This window comes from Fonsecaea nubica (genome assembly GCF_001646965.1).
Source record: "Fonsecaea nubica strain CBS 269.64 chromosome Unknown Scaff11, whole genome shotgun sequence".
In the NCBI taxonomy this organism is placed as follows: Eukaryota; Fungi; Ascomycota; class Eurotiomycetes; order Chaetothyriales; family Herpotrichiellaceae; genus Fonsecaea; species Fonsecaea nubica.
The window spans coordinates 522,169-538,570 of NW_019173684.1; the positions used below are offsets into that span (position 1 = coordinate 522,169).

Sequence of the window (16,402 nt, forward strand, 5' to 3'; positions counted from 1 at the left end):
TAGCCCGATCATTGGCACGTGATCTACCCGCCAGACCAATCACAATACAACCTGCGCTATTGGGCGAGGCCACAAAAGGGAACCGCAGCCGTTTCTGGTGGTCAACAAAGGGTTGGAATCCACAGTGCTATGCTGGGCAACACAACGTGCACAGGCGGACGAAATATATCAGACCAATATGGAACGTGGAACGAAATGAAGCTGGCCAGTGGTCGTTTTAGTCGCTACAGCCTAATCTGCTTTGTAAACGAGCCTCTTCGGAGAAATCCACGCACGTCCCAGTTCCCTCAAGCCAACAACGATATGTACAATCATGGTGCATTCCCTTGCGGTTGGGTTGCCCGAGCAATCATCTTTGCTCGAATGACGATGAACCTACACTCTCTGCCTCTTGCTCCCCCTTCAACAGTGGATAATGTCCCTGAATCTCGCCTTTTTGACTAGGTGTAGCTGGCATTTGGACTTGTGCTGGATCGCCCGTAGGTGCAAGAGGATATGGTGTCGACGGTAATGATTCAAGATATTTCTTGTGCTCTTCCTTGGCCTGTGCACCAGAAACGTCAGCTTCGATATATCCATTGAAAAGTCTTGGGCTGGCCATCTTACGTATGGTAGACCACAGTAGGTGCACCAGCAAACCTGGGGTTTGTCCAAGTTGATAAAGATTCGTGGATGGCCCAAGGGACCACCGCCACCATCACACGCCACGCTCTTTTCCTTGACCCAACGCACGGGTTGCTTGTGAATGAGCTCAATTGCAGCAAAGGGCCGGGGCTAGAAGCGTTTCTCAGTATGCGCTGATGCCAAAGATAGATTTAATCCAATTACCTGGGCTTCCATAATTGTCTGTTCAAATCTGGGTCCTGTCATTGCCAGTTCTCTGGGCATCTGACTCCTTGACCACGGCTTTTCCCTGTTTGGAGCCTGCATTGTTCTGGCTTTCTCTGCCTCTGGTACCAACTCTTGAAGGGGCGCATCCTGATTACCTCTCGCCTCGACCGGCACCTCGTTCGTCTTGGATACATTGGGAGTGAGTTTTCGCGCAGAAGGGTCGTTGGCTTGTTCGAAGTTCTCGCCGGTTCCAGGGCCTTGTCGTAGCAGTCGTGTGGTGGTTGCAAACTGCCGCGAAGAAAGTCGGGCTGTCTGAGCCACGGTCCGGTGGATTTGCCTCTTCATGGCCGGCACGATGGAAGCCATGGCGATGGGAGGATTGAGGGGTTGATCTCTGTTTGTGCAGTGAAAGAGTTGGCAGACGTCGAGTCGGAGATGATTGAAGCTCGACTGTTGACCAATCGGAAAGCTCTATGCTCCGCAGTTGCTGCAGCAGAAACTTCACCGTAGAAATAGGGTGGAGTGTCGAGGCTCTTCACTTTCAAGGCAACGGTCGCGCCGCGTACCGTCAGTGAATTTAGCAAGCACTTCCAACCTCCATTGCCATATATCGTCGATAAACCGTCTTCAGACAAGAGCATAGCAGGGACGTCTCTAGAAAAGCTGCGCCAACAATAATACCTACATCCAGACAACATGGCTTCCGGCTACGATCGTGCCCTTTCCGGTAAGTGGCTCCTGAGGCATTGAGTGCGAGTGCTAACAGATTGCAGTCTTCAGGTACTACAGCTCTTTCCACCCACGAATGTTGCTAACACATATAGCCCCGATGGCCACGTGTTCCAAGTCGAATATGCCCTGGAAGCAGTCAAGCGAGGAACCTGTGCGGTCGGAGTGAAAGGCAAAGACATTGTAGTCTTGGGCTGCGAAAAGAGATCGGCCATGAAGCTACAGGACACACGAATCACACCCTCCAAGATTGGTCTTATTGACACCCACGTCTGCCTTGCTTTCGCCGGACTCAACGCCGATGCCCGGATATTAATCGACAAAGCCAGAGTCGAGGCGCAGTCTCATCGGCTCACGGTGGAAGACCCTGTTACGATTGAATACATTACGAAATATGTGGCCGGCGTGCAGCAACGATTTACTCAGAGCGGTGGTGTCAGGCCTTTTGGCATCAGCACCCTGATTATCGGGTTCGACAAGGGCGATAAGGAGCCTAAGTTGTACCAAACAGAACCCTCAGGCATCTATTCTGCTTGGTATGTTGTCATCTCTGACTCCAAGAGCCGCCGTCTGACACGAAGCAGGAAAGCAAATGCGATCGGCCGATCCAGCAAAACCGTGCGCGAATTTCTCGAGCGAAATCATAAAGATGACATGGACCGAGAGGCAACCATTTCGTTGACCGTCAAATCACTCCTAGAAGTCGTGCAAACAGGTGCCAAGAACATTGAGATTGCGATCATGGCTCCAGGCAAAACAATTGAGATGCTTCCATCCGAACAGATTGAACAGTATGTCAAGACCATCGAGGCGGAGAAGCAAGAAGAACAGGCGAAAAAGAAGCCCGGGACGAGAGCGTCGGGATCGGCAACCTCGTCCCTACCAACCCGGCCGCTAGCTGAGGGCGAGGGTGGAGGAGATGAATAAAGAGACGGGGCATTAGCCTTCACTCATTCTTTGCATGAGCGACTGGCGTTGTGGCAACGGATCAAATCAGTGAACATGGTCAAATGGTAGCTTGTTCCAAATGCAGGTTACTTCTCCCTGTTATCTGCTACCGAGGGGGCGCTGTCCGGCGGCTTCAAGTCGCAGGGCTATTTCGACGCCATGTTGCCCTCCTTGCGTGGAGCCTGACTTCTCTGAAGCAGGTAGCTGCACCGCTCTTCTCGCCCGTTGTTGCATATCAACCCAGCCGCTCCGTCCCTCCTTTGAGGTCAAATATCGACTGCTGGTTTGATTGTTTCACTCTTTCGTCTTTGATCATTCTATGACCAGAATCAATGTGACTTGTCCGCCTTGTGTAGACTGTAGCGACTCACCTCGCATCCACCCTTGTATCCTCACTCTCGACCTTCAAAGCAGCCTTCGGGGTGACTGCATCAATGACAAAGTGATTGTCACAGTTTGGGCAATACTCATCACTGGAGCCATGAGCAAATGCCACTAACGTCTCGTTCGGGATGAGAATCGCTTCGACCCACCTGTCCTCCCATTCTTTCGTATTTTTCCGGAAGGCCTTCTTGCATTTCTTACATATGAACGTCTATTTGTGACCCACTTGTCAGTGACTGTCGCAGGAGACATATTATAATGAGATCTAGGACAGGGTGACGAAATACCATATCAAAGCTCTGCAACAGGGGGTGATCTTCCTGTTCAGCATGGCATTCCGCACAGTCGAACCATTTGCGACCTGAAGTCTCTTCGTCAGTGGCGTTTTCCCCAGAAGGATACATAGCATGCTTACAGCAAGGCGAACGGATAGATACTTGGGCGTTCAAGACATGTTTACTTTTGTTAGGGGTTAGTCCATCATGGTTGGCTGCTGGGCACTTGGATGGACATTTACCACATATTGCAGAAAGCGGCACGAAAACCAGTAGACCGGGAGAAAGAGGATGGCTCGCCCAAACAATCCCCTAAAAATCCTCAAGATAGATGTACTTCACTCGAAAAGAGAACTTTTGGTCGCTGGTTGAAGACACTGGAAGAAAGTGGCATCTTAGGAGTTGGAAAAGTCGCGTCGTGGGCGAGTCATATATCACTGCACGTGATCCACTTTTGACTCGCCATATTCCTTCGAGCCACCATGTACGCCACCTTCTCCTTTCACTTCAACTTCATCACTTTAATCCATATTCTTCTACGCAATGATATGCGAAATATATGTTGGTTCGTGGTCCAATCTTTAACAATATCATCAATAGGTACTCTTGCCAGCAAACCATGGCCAAATGTCTCGGCCTAAATGTTCGAGATGTGCCCCTTTTAGACCAGCTGGAGACCAGTCATGAGCCCAAGTGTGTGGTGGCCTTCTACATCCTGCCCACAAGGCTGGACGTCTGTCGACTGCACGTTCGCCTCGTCCTCGCATCCGTACTGACTACGATCCTAAAACAAATCCCCTGACTTCTTTGGCCTCTCAGGATGCAACCACAACATGGGGTCCTTAAGATCCACCCAGCCCAAGAATGGCTTGGAAAGCCCATACCCGACAAGCTCCTGGAGAGGTTCTGGCAATTCACGAACCTTCTCTACCGGATTCACCAGGTACTGGTTTTCTTCTTGTCTCAGATATCCCCTCGTCATGAACGTGCTATACACAAGGCGCTCTTCAGGCACGACATCGCCGTTTTCGTTGGGCTGGTCTGTCTTGTTCGCGCTACCGCCGTGGAAACACCCACTCAGCACCATGAAACCGTCGCCGGGCTCAAGCTCTGCATGGAACGTTTGAGACTCGCTTGCTGGCCCTAGCGCATAGTCCCAGAGGTGAGAGCCTGGGATAAAGCGTGTGGCTCCATTCCGCTTAGTAGTCTTCTTTCCTGCAATGAAGAAGCCGATTCCTGCATCGCGGCCAATCTCGTGCGTTGCAGCAGCTGGATGGTAGACATGATGGACTAACCGAAGCGAAGATAATTGTTAGCAAAAGTTGACGTGGAAAACTTCTTACGACATTGCTCCAGGGCGGATGAAGCGTGGTTAAGAGGGAACTTACTTGCATCGTCACGGTGCCTGGACATCATTGCGGTTCTTCTCAGCAATCTTGTTACCTGTCAAGACAGAGGAAACAACTTACAGCGCTTGGTCGCGAGCCCCAGGGCCAATGCTGAAGACAATAGTATTGTTCAACTGGGGTCGAGACACAGAGGCTTCATTTTTGTCGCCAACCTGCATTGGTCTCAGCGTCCGACTGACGAGATGAAAACGAATCCAACTCACCCAATTCCATTTCAAAGTGCTGGTCAACAAGGCATCTGTCACGCCGAGCCAGAGCGGATTGGCGACAATGCGTTCGGCGAAGGTCCTTGACTTGCTCACCATACCAAACGCCCTGCGGGTTTCCTTGGGGAAGAAATCTCCTGTAGGGGGTTCGACATTCAGCATCAGCACTGCTCGAGGTACCATCGTCATGTGTGCCAGCGATATATCCTCTCATTCCAGGCTGTTGGGCCGGGGCAACCCATGACAAGACATTTCAGATGCAGAAACTCACCATCATCCCATGCCTTATCCTTTTCCAACCAGGGTCGAGTGTCCTTTTCAAGATTTGCCAATTCTTCACTGTTCAGCATGCCACGAATGACGACGCCGCCAGCCACTCGCAGGGCAGACACCAGCTCGTCCACTGTACATGTTGATGCGTTGAAAACCTTTACCTCGGGAAGTGGTGAAGAGGGAGATTTTAGGTCTTCCTTCTGGGTCGACTGAGGTGTGCTTGTCGGGGTTGAGAAAGACTTGGGGATCGGGAGAGGAACTTCGACTGCGGAGGGCGCCATTGTCAAGGTATGTTGTTGGATCACAATACTGAATGCTCAGGGACTTGTGAACAGGGTAAAGTCTACATATAACCATCGACGGAAGACTGCCTCAAAACACAAGAGCCACGTCAGCCCAACGGGCAAATGGTGTCACGCAACAATTGTTTGCCGAGCCCAGCCTCGGATTCGAATCTTGCCTACCAATCCCGTCCAACCGCACACATAAGGACTCGAAAGTCACCCATCGCATCGTATTCGCCTGGTATCACAGTTTCTGTCGGAAGGCCATTTGGTCGCTGTTTTCGTTGTGGCCGGATTGGGAAAGAGAGTGCTTATCAGGGTTCAAGTCAGTGTGGGGGAGCTGCGAAACAGTAAGTTTGGAGAACCAACGTCTTGTCGTTCGTTGTGCTCAAAAGGGAAAGAGAGTCAGCTAACCTGACAAGCTTGATTTACCCAATTACAAGCATACTTGGCTGGACTCTGATTTGGACCTAGTGACGGTTTGGTGGTTAGGACGCTTGTTCTATCGACAGGAAAGACAACAGGTGCTTGAGATACGAGATGTTGTACTGCACCCTCTAAGAGGAAGGCATTGCTGACTGCTTCTATCTGGACAGGTTTGAACATCGTGCGGCTACAGAATCTATTTCCTTCCCATGGCTTTCTCTACCGCTTCCAGCGCTGCGATGACCTTTTCATCCATATTCCTTCTTCCGACAATGCAACAGCTTACAGGTGCCCCAACCCATTTCTCTGGCTCATATAAATTGTGGTTGTACTTGTCTTGCTCGTTCATCGGGACGTAATCTTCCTCCTTCTTGTCCTTCTCCACATCCACAAACGTCACAGGAAAGATAGCCGCCGGGTAGTCCAGCAAGTTCCACTGACTGGTGTACGGCCAATATCTTGCCGTTTCATGCAACGGCGCAGCACCAGGTGTTGCGGGACAAATGATGACATCGACTTCTTTTCCCGAGTCGGCGGTTTTGCTCCAGTGAGCGGCATACTCGTCGCGGTAGTTGTCCCTTTCGACGCACAGCTCCCAGTATTCGGCCATGGTGAGACTCTTGACGTTGGGCTGCTCCTCGGTGATGAACTTGGTCAGCGGAAGGATGGGCTCGTCGATCTCTTTCAACGGCGCCAGAATTTGTTCGCCGCCATCTGGAAAATACAGCGCCGAGACGATATCCCAGGCCTTGTCGTGCTTATAGGGTTCCCAATCCACGACCTCCATCCCTGCAGCTTTGCATGCATCGGCAACCATTTTCAGTGCCCGAATCATGGGAGGGTGAGGCTTGACTACCCCGTCAGACCATTCAATGGCAACCTTGAGAGGCTGGGTCAGCTTTTCCGGGGTCCATTTCTTCACCGTCAGAGATGGATCATATCGCCACGGCTCATTGTCTAAAATGACTTTCATGAACAAATTGATCGTCTCCCGGCTCTGGGTTAGTGGACCAAAAGTCGCGAGGACGGAGTCTTTTCCGTTCATCACATGCTTCATTCCTTTCAATGGGATGCGCTTCGAGGTTGGCTTGAAACCATATACTCCGCAATTGCTGGCTGGAGCCCTTACGCTGCCCCCAATATCTCCACCAAGTCCCTGTAGAATGTTTAGCAGAAGGTCCCATCTTGTCAAGGCCTGGGCTCAGCTATGGATGTGTCCATCAAGGACAGAGACAGGCCCTTTGAAGGAAACAAGAGTCAAGCAGAGAATTCAACTTACCCAAACGCTGCCGCGGAACGCCACAAGGGCACCTTCTCCGCCACTGCTACCACCCGATGTCAAGTTCCGGTTCCAGGGATTGACGGTTCTTCCATAAACGTTGTTGTCGCATTCAAGAGACATCAGAGTCTGAGGCCCGGTGGTACGGACGTAATAGACGCAACCAGCATCGTACAAGTAATCGTTCAGCGGATTTCGGTCACTCGGCTGGCCAATCCAAGCCACGTAGGAGGCGTGGTTGGTCTTACCATTCATCCCATGGTGTTCTTTGACCTATAACCACAGATGAGCTTATCCCTAGTCGATATCGTCCTGGGAGTTTCCACTTACCGAGATGGGCAGCCCATGAAGGGGTCCGATGGGCTCGGGGAGGGAATCAAGATACTTGGCCCTCTCAATGGCCTCGTCCCACATCAACTCAGTCACGCAGTTCACCTGTAACAGGGATCATCACTCAGCATCGATATAGGCCGGCAAGCTTCAGGTCGGGAATGCATTACATACCGCATACTGGGCCAGAGCAGCCCTCCTCAAGAACGCCCGGGTGAGCTCCTCGGACGTGAGCTTCTTGCTGCGCAGCATCTCGAGGAGTTCAATCGCGTCATAGTTCTGGGTAAGTTCATACTCACGCGGCGTCAGATACTCCTTTGGCAAGTCCTGAGAAGACAGCGGGAGGGGATCTGGGAGAGGCCCGAGCGGAGGCTCAACCTTGCTCAGAGTCTCGTCTCGATAGTCGCGAGCGCTTTTCGCTTTCTCAACCCACGGTTTCGAAATCATCGTTGCCAGAAGAGCAGGAACAAGGAGATTGTTTTTACCACGGTTCAGGGATCACGATATTCTGGTCGGCGAGAGGGAACTGACTCGACTTGGCCGTCCCTTTTATCAACGAAGGAAAGAGGGTTTTCACCACCTTGTCTGGGCGTCTGCCTTATTTCTCGTCGACGAAACTTCTTTCATCTGAAGCTGGCCCCTCTTCTCGTGCGAAGCGGAATGCTGAGATAACATCTCCTCAGTCTGCACTGAGACCGAGATAGACCAAGCCAGCGGAGTATCGCGACCGGGATAAATCCGACCCGGTATCTGCAACCTTGTCCCGACACATGGCCACAGTTGACTCCAAGATGGAGATCAAACGCACCCCCAAACTTTCACAGACAGCAACGTGTTTGCTCTTCCCCGACTGTCGATCGAAGTCTGCTGCCAGGTTAGGAAAGAGAGATGATGGTTGATCCCTCAATACCTGGTTGTGCACGTTATCCCTGGAGTGGACCCGATGCCGGTGCTATTGGCTCACCTTTATCATATACAACCTCCAAGACCCCTGACACCCTTGGCCAACCCTTGGCTATCATTGGCACTACTGCTGGGTGGACTCCCTCGTACAACGTCGATCTCCCGACTTCCCACACTCTGTCAACTCATACTGACCGTGACTGGCCTACATTATGAGAGCGAATCACGCATATCAGCGGCATGACCAAGGGGACTAGATTACGGCCTATGCACGAAAGAAGACGATAAGACGAGACATCCAGGGTGCCAATACCAGCATTGGCCGCCACCAAGATAATCAACTTTGACATCCTTGCCTTCATAGCCTTTCCGGCAACAGGTGCACCAAAAAGGATGGCTGAGGCACGACTGGCACTTTTGCCCGAGAATGACAGAGATATAAGACGGCGACCGCTGCTCCTTTCCCGCTCCGGTGCTGTCTGACTTTGAACTTCTGCAAGCTCACACAATAGTTGTCAATAATTTGATCCTCTGCTGAACCGAACCCATCGAGTCGTGACTGGGCCCCATTCCGACCAGCACACCATGAAGTTCATAGAGCCTTCCCTAGGGAAAGGCGTCTTTCGCCTGAACCGACCGATCAACCAAAACTTCGTGGTCGGCGCCATCCTCTTCTGCCTCCCAGGTATCTACCTGGCACTGACCGGTCTCGGTGCCGGTGGCGGACGTCCTTCGTCTCAAACAGTGGCCTCGACCACCAATGCCGTGCTCTATGGTCTGTTCTGCCTCTTCGGCTGGATCGGAGGTGCTATCCTCAACCTGATCGGCCCAAAATTGACCATGGCTTTCGGCGCTCTCGGCTACCCGCTGTACGTGGGTGGTCTGTGGTACTTTGACCGACAAGGCCACTCTTGGTTCCCGTACTTGGCTGGTGCTTTCCTCGGTGTCACCGCAGGCTGTCTCTGGACCGCAGCTGGGTTCGTTCAATTTGCCTACGCCGAAGAAGACCAGAAGGCTCTGGTATGTTTCATTGTGCACCAAAGACCCTGTCGTGAACGTCGGGACTGATTGAGCCGCAGTTTATCACCTGGCAATGGGTCTTTACCTCCTTTGGTGGTACTGTTGGCAGTCTGATCGCCTTTGGTGTCAACTTCCAGCAGACCGAGTCCACTGGTGTATCGAACGCCGTGTACACTGTCTTGTGAGTTCTCACCGGTTTGTTCCGAGAGTTTCTATTCTTACCCATCGTTACAGCATCGTCATCATGTGCTTGGCCATCGGGATCGCACTGGTCTTCATCATCTCGCCGAGGAAGGTCGTACGTGACGACGGCACCCACATCGCCATCTTCAAGCAGCCGCGCGTCATGGACGAGATCAAGGGTCTCATCATGTGGTTCACCGACTTGAAGATCCTCGCCCTGATCCCCGGCATCTTCGTCGCCGAGATGAACCTGGTGAGTTTGCTCCTCTTGCCTTTGTCTTGCCTCCCTCCCATTTGCTGGCGCAAAACATCAGTGAAGAAGGCATTTGTCGCTGACATGGAGAAACCTAAAGGCCCTCCTCTCCAGCATTAACGGATACTACTTCAACCTGCGGACGCGGTCGCTCAACAATGTCATGTTTCAGTTCATCATGATGCCGTGCCCGCTCCTGCTTGCGTGGATCATGGACACGAAATATATCAAGTCACGCCGGACTCGAGGCATGATCGGCGCTGTCATCATGGGCACCATCTGTTTAGCCACCAATGCCGGTTTGGCCGCGTGGATCACGCGTAACGACGTCAACCGACAGAGAAACACACCTCCAGGAATCGACTGGACCGACAGCGGCTTCGGTGCCGGATTCGTTCTGTATTTGCTCTCTGGTACGTTCTCCTCCATACCCACCAATAGATGGGATCAACCTCACAACAACTTCCCCCTTTCCACCTCTCATTCCTCTTGTACCCAGACCTTGCCTGAAGACTGACGCCCAACAGGAATCATCTACGCTACCTACCAAATCGTGGTGCAGTGGACGCTCGGCGCCCTGACCAACGACCCGGTCGAATGCTCGCGGCTGGCGGGGCTGTTCAAAGGCACGACGTCGCTAGGCATGTGCATCTCGTTTGTGCTCGACTCGAAGAATGTGTCGTACATAGACCAGCTGATCGTGCAGTTCACGCTGTACGCGGTCGGGTTGGTGTTCCTGCTGAGCATCATCTGGTTCTGCGTCAAGGACACCAACTACTTCCTCGAGGAGAACGTCATTGTGCCGCACCGGTGGGAGGAGCGCGCGCGCATCGAGGGCCTCGTCGCCGAGGAGCAGATCGAGAAGGAGCACCAGAAGGAGCTGATCGCTCAGCGAGGCATTGCCGTCGACGCCAAGAACATTGGCGAGATCATCGAGAAGGGCATTACCCCGTAGATCAGTCAGAGAAGTCGGTTGGGTTTGGTGTTTGTGTCGTGGAGAGAGCTCCAGCAGCTGGCTGACTGGCTGACTGGCAGGCTGGCCCGGTGAGATAGGAACGGAGGCTAGAAGGAATTAGATAGATATTTTTTGTCCTTTTTAGAATTACGAGTCTCCACCACTCGTGGCGCGCACGCGCACGCCGATGGGGATTCCTTCGTCGATCGACACCCCCTTCCCATCAAGATACACCGCCGAGGAGTCAAGTGCCCCATGGTCCGTGGATGGGATGGGATGGGATGGAATGAATGGAACAGACTTGTATTACCTACCCACGTGGGCCAAGGTCTAAGCGTGCATGCAGTGTCCAAAACTCCACATCACCTCCACCTAGGCATATAAGCAATTGTCCTTTTTCTCGTTTCTCACCTCAGACAAAAGTGCCATTCAATCAAATTGCCCAGAGGAGAGGGCAAATGGCTTCTCTTGACTTGAATCTCGTCTCGTGTTCCTGGGACACGAGGATGACCGGACACGATCACGATCCATCTGCATGGGTTATCCTGCGGTGCCTATGGTCAATGATACCAACATGATGGACGCTTCGCTTCAAGCGTCGCTGAAAGAGTTGACGAAAGCTTCGCGATGTGGTCCCGCGGCTGGTCACGAAAGGCGTCTCTTCGTGTCTCTCGTCTTTGTGAGAGGCTTCGGGCGAGAAAATGTCACGCCAGAACCAGCGAGGAATAAAGACCGCTGTTGGCGGGAGCGTTGAGGCCGTCCTTGCGTTCGACCAGGCTCTATGGATCTTCAAAAGATGAAAAAAGGAGAAAGAAAAAAAACAGGCAGTAAGTGCATGTGAATATCAGGGTGGAAATTGAGCTGAGGCGAGTCATATATCAGTCACATGACACGGCTCATGAATCGATATCTCAACCCGCCGTCTGATTGGCCCCCGTTGCCTGATAGGGGGTTCTGGCCTGGATCTTTAATCTCTGGGTGCGGGGCTTTCCCTTATCAACGCCCTCCGGACTTTCGTATCAACCACTCACTCCGCACTAATTACCTACCCAACTACCCCTACCGCCCTAGATACCCTTTACGACTCCATTACTTTCTTTCTACTCCTCCTGCCTCCCTCGCTCCTCGTCACAACCCTCTTCCGCCAAAAGGCCCTCGAAACTTGTGTTTTCTTTTGCCAGGAAATAAATCATGTCAGTCACCACTTGCTCGACCACGGCGACGCGCTTGAATAATTTGACGGGGAAGAGAACCAACTCGTTGGGTTGGGCCAAGTCCGACTGCCACACGTGCTCCTCGCTCGGCCGTTCCTGTGACCGGCGACGGCCTCGCTGCAGCGCCTGTCTCGCCGACGGCGTCATCTGCGCCGGCTACGTGCAGCAGCTCAATTGGGAAAGAGGCACGTTGAAGGTTGGCAAACGGCGGCCCAAGGAACATCCACTCGAGAGTGGTGCCGCCAGAGAGGCTCAAGCGGAGAAGTCGACAGCGCCACTACCTCGGCCCTCGACCTACACCTTTGTCGATCAGTCCCTCACACAAACACGCACACGGCGGAGGTCGAGGAACAACTCGAGATCGAGCGAGATCAGCATTCTAACCTCGACGGCCTTTTCCCATGGCCCCGAGTCTGTGTCGTCGTCGGCGTCTCCGTCTTCGACATGGTCGGTCCTGAGCGGCGCCAACACGCCTCCTGTGGTTGACACTAGCCATCAGCTCGATCTTGTCCTTTTCCCCCAAGTGAGCTGCCACCCGGGTGGGATCGAATATGCCTTGTCATTCTTCCATTCCTGCTTCGCCAACACCACGCTGACATTCCCGGTGAAAATCAATCCCTGGCGAGCTTGCTTACCTTCAATCCACGACGAATTTCCCTCGGTGCGCTACGCCGCAGCCGCGCTGGCAAAACGTCAACAAGCCCACTTCGACCGAAAGCCCGAGAGTGCCGCGATCTTGCGCCTCAAGTCTCAGGCCTTGTCCATCTTCGCGTCGCACCTCAATGATCTGTCGTTCGAGTGCGGTCTCAGTACGGTGCTTCTCCTCATCGGCCTCGATTACGCCGAGACGGGAATTGCCAATTGGAACATCCACCTGCGCGGCGCGTACCGGATTCTCGAGTCTCACGGCGGGATTCGACTAGCCGAATCACGACCAAACCTTCGGAGTCAAATCGCCATGTTGATCTGGTACGATGTCAATGCCGCCTTAATATCGCGGCGCGGTCCTACTTTTCCCAGGACTTATATCGAGGCGCTCATGGCATGGCAGGACGACGACGAATGGAGCATACTGGGTCTCAACGGTCTTCCCGACGGCATGTTTCTGGACATGTACGGCCTTGCCGTTGCCGCTGCCGATCTTGACTCTGCGGACCCATACGCGCTCGAAGCTATCCGCAGGAACATCCTGGTGAGCGAGATCAGCGCGAAGCAGGGGAAGTATCAGGCTCTGATGTCAGAAATCTGGAGGTTGGGTCTTTTGTTATACATTGCTCGGGTGTTTGAGCCATTCCGGATCTACAATTTGGCAGTAGCAGACTATTGGGACGAGGTCGACTTGTTCACGAGCCACGAAAGCGCTTCCCAGGGGGACTTTGAACCGCGTGCCGTGGCTATTCAGATCCTCACCATGGTAGCCGAGATTCCGGCGGACAGCAGCTTTCAGAAACAGTGCCTGATGCCCATTGTCCTGGCCGGTTGCGAAATGTCAAGTGCAGAGTGGGCTTTGAGAAAAGTGGCCATCGAGTACTCTGAACGGTGGAAACAGAAGACGGGGATCTGGATTTTTGGGTCCGGGCTGGAGTTCATGAGGAGTGTTTGGGCAAAGAATGATGCGGTCGTCGCTGGCGAATTCGACGACGAAGGCGACAGGGAATGGGTGCCTTGGACAGAGGTCTACCCGTCCAGTGCTGAATATGGCTTTCTGTTTGGGTGAGAGAGACAAACGCAGCGTTTCAGTCAGAAAACCGCCAGTGTACGGTGTTGCAAAGCGCACAGAGCATGGCTCAGCCGGTCGTCGCCCAAGACAAACCTCTTCAAGTCTGTGCCGACTTTGACCTGCGAGCTTTGTGAGGTGTGCTGCCTGTGGACGCTGATGTCCACTGTACAGTCACTTCCCCATATGCCGTGAACAACAATGGCATCAACTTATCCCAACTCGGCCAGGGGCAAAGACCACAGCATTGGCCCCACGAATGATGCCGCCGAGGAGGTGCAGATGAGGGGGGACAAGATGGCACAGTCCCAATGACATGGTGGTCTGTCTGATTGAGCAGTCCATACAGCCATACAGCCATGCGTGCTGTGAACCGCACGATACATGTGAGGGCGTCCACGACACAACCGCGGTCCAGCTGAAGGGTCGGGCACTCTCGACGACGATCTGCCAATGGACGAGCCCCCGTTCTGAAATGCCCAGAATATGCGAAACCAAGGGCAGCATACGAGTTCCTACCAAGGACAGTCTGGGCTACCCAGTCGTTGCTATATCAGTCGTGGCAGGGTATACTCGTATGGCATACATCAGTTGAGGTGGTTCCGCTGGAGAGCCGTCGTAGCCGAACTGTGTGTGAGCGGATTCAGATTTGCGACAGGTTGTTAGCAAGACATTTCACAGAAGGATCGACATATACCAGAGCGTATGTTATGATGATGACGGTTATGGTTATAACGATATTGATAATGATGGGGGAGGTAATGTACTGGATACAGCTGAACACTGCACTCTGGTTAGTTCTTGTTTCCGCAGAGTAATATCTTGCGCGCAACGTCTCTGAATGTCTCTGTCTCCGGTCTGCATCCAAATACTAGACACCTAGTGCGTAACTAAGTATGTACCTGTACCCGGTACAAAGGTACAAGTGAGTGTCAACAAAGTCCACGTGTACTCGTACTCGTACTCGTACGCGTGCTTGTTGTATACCTTGTATCCTGTGGGGAGAGACACGGATAGGAACCAGGCCTAAAAGACCAGTGGGCATCTTCCCGTGCTGAGACTCCGTGGTCGTCATTTCATTGTCGCTGTCGTTGATACCATCATCATCATCTTCCTCTCCTCTTCCTCTTGCTCCACATATTCTCCTCGTACTCCACATGCCCCGTGGCGGCGGGCAGCGTGATCGATCGATCGATGTTTGACGGACGGGATGCTTGTAAGGCGCACTTGACGGGCAGGGGAGGGGAGTAAGTACTAGGTAGTCTGTGGTGTGGGGATTTAACCGTACGACGCCCAGTCCGGAGTACCTAATGTAGATGTGGATGAGGACGTGAGCTAGGTAGGAGTATGGAGTCTGGAGATGGACATGATGTGGATATATGAGGTACGAGTTCGTATCCGTATTCAGGTGTTTGTTGTTCATCGCATTCATTGTTGTTGGTGGTGGTGGTGTTTGTTGCAATTAGAGGATCTATCCACGGGTAGTACATTACATACGTGCCGAGTTCCGGAGTACCACGTACCACGTACCGCGTACATACTTCGGGTGCGGTGGGTGGTATGGAGCTGAAGTACATACTAGTACGGAGTACTGTATGTACTGTGCAGGTAATAATCAATGGAATCATGTATCCTAGTGTCCTGAACACATCCATTTGTGTCTTGTTTGTGTGTAAGTGTAAGTGTGTGTGTGTGGGGATGGTTCGTGGTTCGTCGTTAGTCGCAGGCTGGATGGAGGTTGCAGGACGGTGGTTCATTTCCGCAGTTTGCAAGTCGGGTAGGTAATTAATCAAAAAGAGCTGCGGCAGCCACCCACTCACGCACATACGTCATGGATATGCTGTTTGATCTGCTCGGTACTGTATGAGTAACTCGGCACGCAGACTACCCGTAAACATACCCTCCCTTCTTCGTCGTCCTCCACACGTCGAGACTCCTACACACATACGTGCCGTGTCCGTCAACCCCAGCCCGAGCCCGAGTCCGAATTCGAATGGACGGCAGCGGCACCGCGCCATGTGAGCGGGTGGGTATGTTGAGGGCAGTACCAAGATACTAGGAACCAAACCCGTCTTGTTTACTATTTACAGCACATCCCTTCCAAGGACCAAGGACCAAGGACCCAGGGACACACGAGTAAATTACTCGATACATGGGTACATGGGTATATACTCGTAGGAGCCTAAAATAATATCTTTCTGTCTGCCTGCCTGTGGCCAATTCCACAAACTACTCGTCAAAGTATGCATATGCATGTCTCAGATTGTTGCTCCTCGCAGCCGCGCTCAGTCCCATGCATTATTACTCGGTACATACCTAGGCTACCCCTAACTATTGGTGTGGATGTATCTACTCGTACGAGCACCTCCACGCACATAACATGCACATGTACGTGGGTACATACCGAGGACGTACTTACCTTCACACATACACTAGTTCAACCAGGGGGGTGGGGATGGATCAAGCAAGCAAGGGAGGAAAACAAAACACGACGGACGGGATGACATAGCATGATATGCATGGATGGCTGGCTGAAAGGACGTTTCAATCCATCAATAAATGAACAACGAAATGAAGAACAAAGGTGCAGCTCACTTGTCGTTGACGTGGTCGTGGTGCTATTTTTAGTTTGTACTCTCTCACCCACTCACTCACATTTCTGCATTCTGCGATCCATCCCAGCCATGCGAATAATGAATCCTCCCCCTTCCCCCTTCCCTGCCGTCATGAGACAAATCTTCACGATCCGATCCGATCCATATCCCCATAACCATTACGTGGGT

The 16,402-nt window shown here is 52.6% G+C and overlaps 6 protein-coding genes across 6 annotated transcripts; 3 read left to right on the forward strand and 3 right to left on the reverse strand.

The window, feature by feature from the left end:
* Positions 1-349: 349 nt before the first annotated feature.
* Positions 350-1,197, reverse strand: AYO20_02670 (hypothetical protein; the record flags this gene model as incomplete). The annotated part of the gene is made up of 3 exons (XM_022640974.1): positions 350-544; positions 607-774; positions 829-1,197. The coding sequence occupies 3 exons, from the start codon at positions 1,195-1,197 to the stop codon at positions 350-352; spliced, it is 732 nt and encodes a 243-aa protein (XP_022503230.1).
* Positions 1,198-1,527: 330 nt separating this feature from the next.
* On the forward strand, positions 1,528-2,487 carry AYO20_02671 (proteasome subunit alpha type-4; the record flags this gene model as incomplete). Its single annotated transcript, XM_022640975.1, has 3 exons — positions 1,528-1,558; positions 1,605-1,611; positions 1,656-2,487. The coding sequence occupies 3 exons, from the start codon at positions 1,528-1,530 to the stop codon at positions 2,485-2,487; spliced, it is 870 nt and encodes a 289-aa protein (XP_022503231.1).
* Positions 2,488-3,951: 1,464 nt separating this feature from the next.
* Positions 3,952-5,336, reverse strand: AYO20_02672 (hypothetical protein; the record flags this gene model as incomplete). Its single annotated transcript, XM_022640976.1, has 5 exons — positions 3,952-4,457; positions 4,556-4,572; positions 4,637-4,728; positions 4,780-4,949; positions 5,054-5,336. 5 exons carry the CDS (start codon positions 5,334-5,336, stop codon positions 3,952-3,954), a joined length of 1,068 nt encoding a protein of 355 aa, XP_022503232.1.
* A 625-nt stretch (positions 5,337-5,961) lies between these two features.
* On the reverse strand, positions 5,962-7,821 carry AYO20_02673 (hypothetical protein; the record flags this gene model as incomplete). The annotated part of the gene is made up of 4 exons (XM_022640977.1): positions 5,962-6,921; positions 7,045-7,317; positions 7,375-7,479; positions 7,549-7,821. 4 exons carry the CDS (start codon positions 7,819-7,821, stop codon positions 5,962-5,964), a joined length of 1,611 nt encoding a protein of 536 aa, XP_022503233.1.
* Positions 7,822-8,862: 1,041 nt separating this feature from the next.
* On the forward strand, positions 8,863-10,688 carry AYO20_02674 (hypothetical protein; the record flags this gene model as incomplete). Its single annotated transcript, XM_022640978.1, has 5 exons — positions 8,863-9,297; positions 9,357-9,478; positions 9,532-9,733; positions 9,834-10,146; positions 10,261-10,688. The coding sequence occupies 5 exons, from the start codon at positions 8,863-8,865 to the stop codon at positions 10,686-10,688; spliced, it is 1,500 nt and encodes a 499-aa protein (XP_022503234.1).
* Positions 10,689-11,879: 1,191 nt separating this feature from the next.
* Positions 11,880-13,619, forward strand: AYO20_02675 (hypothetical protein; the record flags this gene model as incomplete). The annotated part of the gene is made up of 1 exon (XM_022640979.1): positions 11,880-13,619. The coding sequence occupies one exon, from the start codon at positions 11,880-11,882 to the stop codon at positions 13,617-13,619; it is 1,740 nt and encodes a 579-aa protein (XP_022503235.1).
* Between the last annotated feature and the right edge of the window lie 2,783 nt (positions 13,620-16,402).